General features: G+C 52.9%; 1 protein-coding gene across 2 annotated transcripts; it reads right to left on the minus strand.

Moving 5' to 3' along the window:
* Positions 1–452: 452 nt before the first annotated feature.
* HNRNPC (heterogeneous nuclear ribonucleoprotein C) lies at positions 453–6,923 on the minus strand. 2 transcript variants are annotated; one of them, XM_067558402.1, is made up of 8 exons: positions 6,331–6,923; positions 3,582–3,845; positions 2,362–2,476; positions 1,799–1,846; positions 1,489–1,649; positions 1,194–1,307; positions 839–996; positions 453–757 (listed from the first exon to the last, which is right to left on the minus strand). In XM_067558402.1, the coding sequence occupies exons 2-8, from the start codon at positions 3,820–3,822 to the stop codon at positions 674–676; spliced, it is 921 nt and encodes a 306-aa protein (XP_067414503.1). In that variant the 5' UTR covers positions 3,823–3,845; positions 6,331–6,923; the 3' UTR covers positions 453–673. The 2 variants fall into 2 exon arrangements, with proteins under 2 accessions (XP_067414503.1, XP_067414502.1); XM_067558401.1 differs by lacking the exons at positions 2,362–2,476; positions 3,582–3,845; positions 6,331–6,923 and having other exon boundaries at positions 1,206–1,307; positions 1,799–2,070.
* Between the last annotated feature and the right edge of the window lie 209 nt (positions 6,924–7,132).

Genomic DNA, 7,132 nt, shown 5'->3' on the forward strand with positions numbered 1-7,132 from the left:
GAGGCCTGTATTTAGCCTTAGCAAGGGTAAACTTTGTTGGAAGTTTGTGAACTGGAAGCAGCAGCCACCTCTGTGCTTTTCGGGTGCACGTTCAGTAACCAACAGGGACTCAAGCATCATCTTCCATTAGTCAGGATTTCCTCCTTTGAGTTCCCATCCAGCCCATGTGACTGGGACTCAGAAGAATCTGGGCCTCTCCTCACCCCAGCAGACACTGCCCCAGCCCATACGACACGTGGAGAAACTGTGCTCTCGGCTCCAGGAACGGGCTATCTGCTGGTGCACTGGCAGACATGCATCCCACACCAAAGCCTTGTGGTACACCCTGGTCCTGCCGTGCGCCCTTCCCCCTACTGCTCTATGCCAGGACGTCCCTCCGTTGTGGCAGATGCCTGTGCATATGCTGGGCCAGCGGGTACCCCCAGGTGACAGACGCAGGTGGATGCAACAGGTAAAAACCATACGTCTTTTTTATTGTTAAATCATAAAGGTATCAAAATTAAAAGAGGAAAATTACAGGGGATTTAACAGAACTACAGGGCGAGCCAGGGGTGCGGCAGGAGACACGACACCATAAACACATGGGAGTGGGCAGTGAGAAGGAGGCTGGGGAGGGGCCGGTGACAGGCTCAATCTCAGGAAGGCGCCTTGCTGGGGGAGCTGCGCCAGCTGCTTAGGAGTCATCTTCACCATTGGCACTGTCTCTGTCGTCCTCTCCTTCCTCTGCCTCCTTCTCGTCACCCTTGATGGACTCCAGCTGGGAGAGAGGGGACAGGAAGGGGTTAGCCACAGTGACACCCAACTCTGCCCTGGCTCTCTCTGGCTTCAGGGTTCATACCTGGTCATCCCCTCGATCTTCATTATCATCGTCATCCAGCAGGTCCCCCTCCTCGGCAGAGTCATCTGCCCCAGCCTCAGACTCCATCTTTACATTGCTCTCCTCCTTCTTCATGGAGCTGCTGCTCTGCTCCTCCTCAGACTTCTCGTTCTTCATCTCTGCAGGGGTGAGGGTGGGCGTCAGGGAAAACACTGCCCCAGGGCCTCATGTCCAGCCCCCTCCAGGGATCCCAGGCTGCCCTGAGCAAAGCGCACCCCATAGAGGGGGAGGGATTCTCCCACTCTGGCTGGGGCTCCACACCAAAGGACAAGGGTCCCTCAAGGAAGCCCCAGGCCCTTCTCCACCCCCCTCTCACCCGTCTGTTTACTTTGATCCTTCTCAATCTTCTCCAGGCTCTCCAGCAGCGAATCCACTTTCTGTTTGATCTGGGTCAGCTCCTTCTTAATGGTCTGGATGTCATCACCTTTCACTGAAACCCAACAGAACAGGGGACTGATTACCACTGGGACCCATCCTAGCAGGGTACAGCCCCGATTCCAGAATGCAGGGCCCTGAGACCCCGCACAGGCAAGAAAGGAAACTTAGTAACAGCATGGGTCTGGCACCTGCATCCCATCGGACATCCCCAGCCCCATGGGTCTGACACGTACATTTACCAGACTTGGAGGATGATCCTCGCTGACCACTCTTGGAGTTAAAGCCACTCTTGCCTCGGCGGGAGGTGTTGCCAGAGACACGCTGGCGTTTGGAGGGCACCACAGCCCGGGCAATGGGAGGAGGTGGGGGAACACGTGCTGGGTAGCTGTACATCCTAGGAGCAGGAGAAAAACCATGGTGACCCCAAAGCAACAAGACCTCCACCCACCCCACAGGAACCAGGCTACCCACACACACTGCCCCACAGAGATTCTGTGTGAGGTACTAAAGCTTACTGTCATCCCTACAAAAGACACAACATACCTGTCGTAGTAATCCCGCTGGAAGTCATAGTCCAGGTCGAAGGACGAGCTGGAAGAGAAAGCCCACGAGACACAGTCAGGATGGGCAGGCACCCTAGGGTGGAGGAGGAGGAGGTGAGGAGGGACCCTGCTGAGGAAGTAGGGAAAGGGGTGCTGCTGCACCAAACCTGCTCCCCATGGAGGGGGGCAAGACCCAGCAGCCCTGCCAGAGGGACTCACTGGCCTCTCAGTGCAGGTTATACACAAACTGGGAGTCATGCTGCAGGAGGGAGGGATAGCTTTGCTGAGCAAAGCCACCAGCACCTGTCTCTCCAGCCTGCCTGCTTTCCAGTGCCAAGTGAGATGAGCTGCGACGGGTCTGGGCAGAGCCCCCCACACCTCTACATCCAGGAAGCCACAGCAATTCATACACTTGGGGCAGGGGCCTAGGCAGCCTGAGACTCCCAGTCTCACATGCAATCAACTCCTGACATCCCTCCCCACCTCTGGGAGATAGAAAGAGACAGAGAGAGGAGGTGCCCACGCAGGGCATAAACGCGATATAAAAAACATAAGGGTCCCGACCTGACTAGAGGGGACGGAGAAGGTGGTGCAGCTACTGACCCGTACATCTCCGCTGCTGACCGCTTCACGCCTGCCTTGCCCCGGTTCACCTTCGGCTCAGCTGCCAGGTTGATATCTGGGAGAGAAGCAGACACATGCTGAGTGGACAGCCCTACTCCTCACTAGCATCAGGAACTAACGCCGCTTCGACTGCCTGGGGTCAGGCCCAAAGGGGACAGCTCCTGGATCAGATCCAACTGGAGTGCTAGTTCTACCAGTGCACCTCACAGCATGAAGTGCTAACATGGTCCATGTCCCTCTCCTGCACAACTCAGCACCTAGCCCCACCAAATGTGCTGTGGGGAACAGTGGGCAGTTGGGAAGCAGACATGCAGGCGCTCATTTACCACAGGTGCCAGGCAACGGGAAAGCAACTGACACAGGCAAGGTTTGCTCAGAGAAAATTCCCAGCTGCAGGCAATGAGCAGAGTGTATCCATCTTCCAACAGGGCCCATTTGTGTCAGTCACCCAGCCATTCGCTGGCAACAGGGAAAGCAGCATCACCCAGTGGCAGGGACAGATTGCATAATGACTGCCCAGCAGACACCCTACTGATTCACACCCCAGTGCCCAAGACCTTTAGAGCATCACAACCCATTTCCCTTGACAGGCTGGCTGCTGACCCCGTGCCTGTAACAGCTTGAGATAAACCTGAGTCCTGCAGGAAGAAGCAGGGGCATCTCTTGTCTCAGAGATCTGCAGAGTGTCAGAAACCTGACGCTCTGGAACTCGCCATCCTCATCTAGTCCATGTTCACATTTCTCCTGCTCCCTCCTAAGCTCCTCTGACCACGAAATGCAGGATGGTACTTCAACAGCCCAACAATTATCCCAGATAGGAGTGCTGGGTAAAGCTCACCCAGAACCTGGCTGGCAATCAGCTTACCTTCTGCAGTGAGCGTGGATGGGGCAGGAAGACACCGCTGCCAAGGATCTGGCCAGCAATTCTCTTTGGTACGGTATGGTAGGGTTAAGGGACAGGAGGTGCTCAGCTGGGACCTGGCCAATGCTATTCCTGACATCTTCCCTGTATGTGAGGGTGAGGAACTGTCTGGTCTGGGTTAAGGATGCAGCTGGGAGATGCTCACCTAGATTCCTGCCCATGCTAGCCCCGCAATACTCCTTGGTGTGCAAGAAGGGGCGTCTGATCTGAATTAGGGATGCAGCCAGGAGGCGCTCACCTAGAACCTGGCCTGCGATCATCCGGCCATCCTCTCCGGCGACGGCAGCACGGGCATTCCGCTCGTTGACATACTGCACGAAGGCAAAGCCCTTGTGCACAGAGCAGCCCACGATTTTGCCATACTTGGAGAAGATCGCTTCCACGTCAGACTTCTTCACCACCAGCGTGTTGAGATTCCCAATGAATACGCGCGAATTCATGGAGCGCGGGTCTGTCTTGTTGGTGACGTTGCTGGCCATGGCTCACGTGCAGCACACACCTGCTGGGGTGGGCAGAACTGGTCAGAGGAGGGGTAGCCACAGGAACGAACACATCCCCATCTCCCTGCTTCTCACAGCCAGGCCCCGTCTCCACCACCTTCCACCCTGGGATCCAACATGACCCCAGAACTGCCAGTCACAATGTGACGCAGCACTCCCACAGTTAGATTTGGGGAAGCAGAGGACAGCTACAGAGTGATCCAGTGCCAGGGACAACCAGAACCACCCCCTTTAAGAATTACCATTGTACAAGGCACTTGTGAGAGCTCATCTGGAATACTGTGTGTAATTCTGGTGTCCCATGTTTCAGAAAGCGGAATTCAAACTGGAACAGGTGTAGAGAAGGCCTGCTAAGATGATCAGAGGAATGGAGAACCTACTTTATGCGGGGAGACTTAAGGAGCTTGCCTCGTTTAGCCTAACAAAGTGAAGGCTGGGGGGAGATGATTGCTCGCTATAAATACATCAGAGGGATAGGAGTTATTTTAGTTAAGGGCCAATGCTAGCACAAGAACAAATGGACATAAACTGGGTATCAACAAGTTTAGAGTTGAAATGAGATGAAGGTTTCTAACTATCACAGGAGTGAAATTCTGGAAGAGCCTGCCAAGGGGAGCAGTGGGGCCAAAACAAGCTAACTTGTTTCAAGTCTGAGCATTACAAGTTTATGGAGGGGATGAAATGATGAGATTGCCTACAATGGCAAAAGGCCCATCTGTGACTGCTATAAGCAAATATCCCCAATGGTCAGAAATGGGACACTAGGTGGAGAGGGCTGAGTTACTAGAGAGAATTCTTTCCCAAGTGTCTGGCAGCTGAGTCTTGCCCTCATGCTCAGCATCTATAGTACTTGGTATACAAGCCCCAGAAGAGACTAATACCTGCCTACAGAGGAGAGGCCCAACACCCCAGCCCAGAGGCACTCGCCTAGTTCCTAGAGGTTAAGTTTTCCCATTTTTCCTGACCCAGGAATACAGCCAGTGCCAAACCGTCAACCTAGCGCTCCATCTGGCCCAGAATCCCAACAGCAGCCACCACCACAGAAGGGCTAAGAAACCCCGCAGCAGGCAGTTTGCCCCACAACTCCCTCAGTTGGGGTCAGTCCAGTGTCTGAAGGAAGAAAGCTTAGACCCCTTGCACACTTGGTTTTAGGCTGGGATTTCCAAAAGAAGCCTAGGAGTTTGGGACATGGTCAATAGCCTCCCTCAGTACACCTTTGACTGTCCCAGCCGTAACCCCGGCTAATGAAATGCCAGATGCGCATGTGCCCAATCGGCCCAAATTCTGCAAAGCCCTTTAAGGACATGATGTGATGGTGAGTTCCAGTGGCTAAGCGTCCATTGCATTAAACTATTTCTTTTAGCAGCATCACACTAGCTGCCTCTCCATTTCATTAACTCTCCCCTTGGTTCTGTAGCGAAACTGCAAAGAGCAGGGTCCGATCTACCATCCGTTGTTGTGTAACCCTTCATTTTCTCCCCTCTATGAAGGGCCGCCTCAATCTCTCTGAGAAGCAGACAGGCTGGATGGGAACAAGAAGCCCTGTCTTGGCTGATGTGGATCCCCTGACTTTTTTGTCCTGTGGTTCATTTCCATATTGTGGCTGGTGAGGGCCTGGACACTCTTCGTGCAGCTCCTGCCTTGTGCTCCATATGCAGCAACTCAGACCAAGAATACAGCGTGACCTCCCCCGGATCACCCAGGAACACGGGGGCTCACCTCAGGCCCAAGCACTTCACCAAGCGCTCTCCATCCCCAACCTTCTGTGCATGCCTTCCCAGCCCCGCTACAGACAAAAACCTTTAATGAAAGAGCAATGACTCACCCTGTCTGATGGAGACAGGAGGATGGATGGACAAGGACAGGCACAGGATAGAATGGGCACAGGACAGTGTATAAGCACTGTGCATCATCAGCATGAGGCAAGGAACAGCACAGGGGCCATACTTCATGACAGATGGAGCACAGCTTCGTTTCCACTTGTCTCTGATGGAGGGGATGTTCTTTCATGGAGCTGCAAGGGACTTGGAGGGGAAGGCAGCAGAGGTCTGAAGACTACCTGGGAATTCTCTCATCTCTCAGGATGAGATTCCCCCTTTACACTCAACTCGGCTGCAGGTAAGATTGTTCACACGTGCACGCACACGCCCCAAAAGATCAAAGCCTTGAGGGCTGCTGAGGTTAACACACCCACAATTCGACAGGCCAGACTGAGCACATACCAGCAGCTCAGGGACCATACAATTAACATGGCACCACTGCCATGGGGGCTGCAGGTCAGGATTGTCATGCATCAGCAGGAGCCTGACGAGGACTCTAGGCCCAGAGTGGTACGGTCAGCATGCTCCATCCCCACAGGTGGTTCCACCCCCTGCTGCTTCCTCACACACCAACCACCGACAAGAACAGAGCGCCTCCTCCACAGCAGGGCTTTAGTTCTGGCTGCTGAAGCTTGCAATAAAACCTGTTGGCCCTCACACCTCTTACCATGGCCCAGGATGGGTTTGTATCTGCGCCGCACGTGGTACCACCAGCTGCCGCTCCTGCTCCAGGCTGGGTGTCCGTATCGTTGTGGTGGGTTGTTTGTGAGGGAAGGACGGCGTAGAGGAAGAGCAGGAGGAGGGTTTGGGGGGGTCACAGAAGGAGGGGGCTGTTTGGGGAAGGGCCATCGCTATCAGGGGCGATCAGCACCACAGACATCATATCGCAGCAACAGTTTAAAAATGGTACAAATGAAAGATTAAAAATAAAAAATAAAAAATAAAAAAAATAAAAAAAATACAGACTTCCAGAGACGTTCTAAAACAGTTCAGGAGAAACCAGGTCCCGCTCTCAACAGTCAGGCAGTCAGGGGGGGAAAAAAGAGTTAGCGTGATCAATCCACTTTAAAAATTTAAAAACCTTCCACAGTCAGGAACACTCAGAAAAACTCGATTTCATCCGGTTAAAAATCAGCAGTGTCATTATCATCACCATCAGCAACATATCAGCATAGTCAACTCATCAGCATTATAGTAGTATAATAGTAATAGTAACTAGCAATAACAATAAAAAGGAAATCAGTGGAAAGGCAGGAAAAATGGAAAAAAAAATTGGAATAACTTACTGTAGCTGAAGATCAAAAAAATCTCACTGTAAAAAAACAAAAATAAAAATAGCCCAGATTAGAAAAACGGGAGGTGCCAAAAGGTCAAGTCAGCAATGATCATTTCTGTTCTCTCCCTCTCTCTGTTCCAGTCACGGTTACCACAGAACCGCCTGGGGAGAGCTCTCCATAGGAGACAATCAC

This window comes from Emydura macquarii, unplaced genomic scaffold, assembly GCF_026122565.2.
Source record: "Emydura macquarii macquarii isolate MOO-44397 ecotype Brisbane River unplaced genomic scaffold, CSIRO-AGI_Emac_v2 contig_2013, whole genome shotgun sequence".
NCBI classification, from domain to species: Eukaryota; Metazoa; Chordata; order Testudines; family Chelidae; genus Emydura; species Emydura macquarii.

What these genes read in the sequence shown, in the direction of transcription:
- HNRNPC (XM_067558402.1), bottom strand. Translation starts at nt 3,822, where the DNA reads ATGGCCAGCAACGTCACCAACAAGACAGACCCGCGCTCCATGAATTCG. An exon ending in CAGCGGGATTACTACGACAG is followed by an intron (nt 1,650 to 1,798) that starts GTATGTTGTGTC and finishes TCCTGCTCCTAG; the next exon opens with GATGTACAGCTACCCAGCAC. An exon ending in AAGATCGAGGGGATGACCAG is followed by an intron (nt 758 to 838) that starts GTATGAACCCTG and finishes CCTCTCTCCCAG; the next exon opens with CTGGAGTCCATCAAGGGTGA.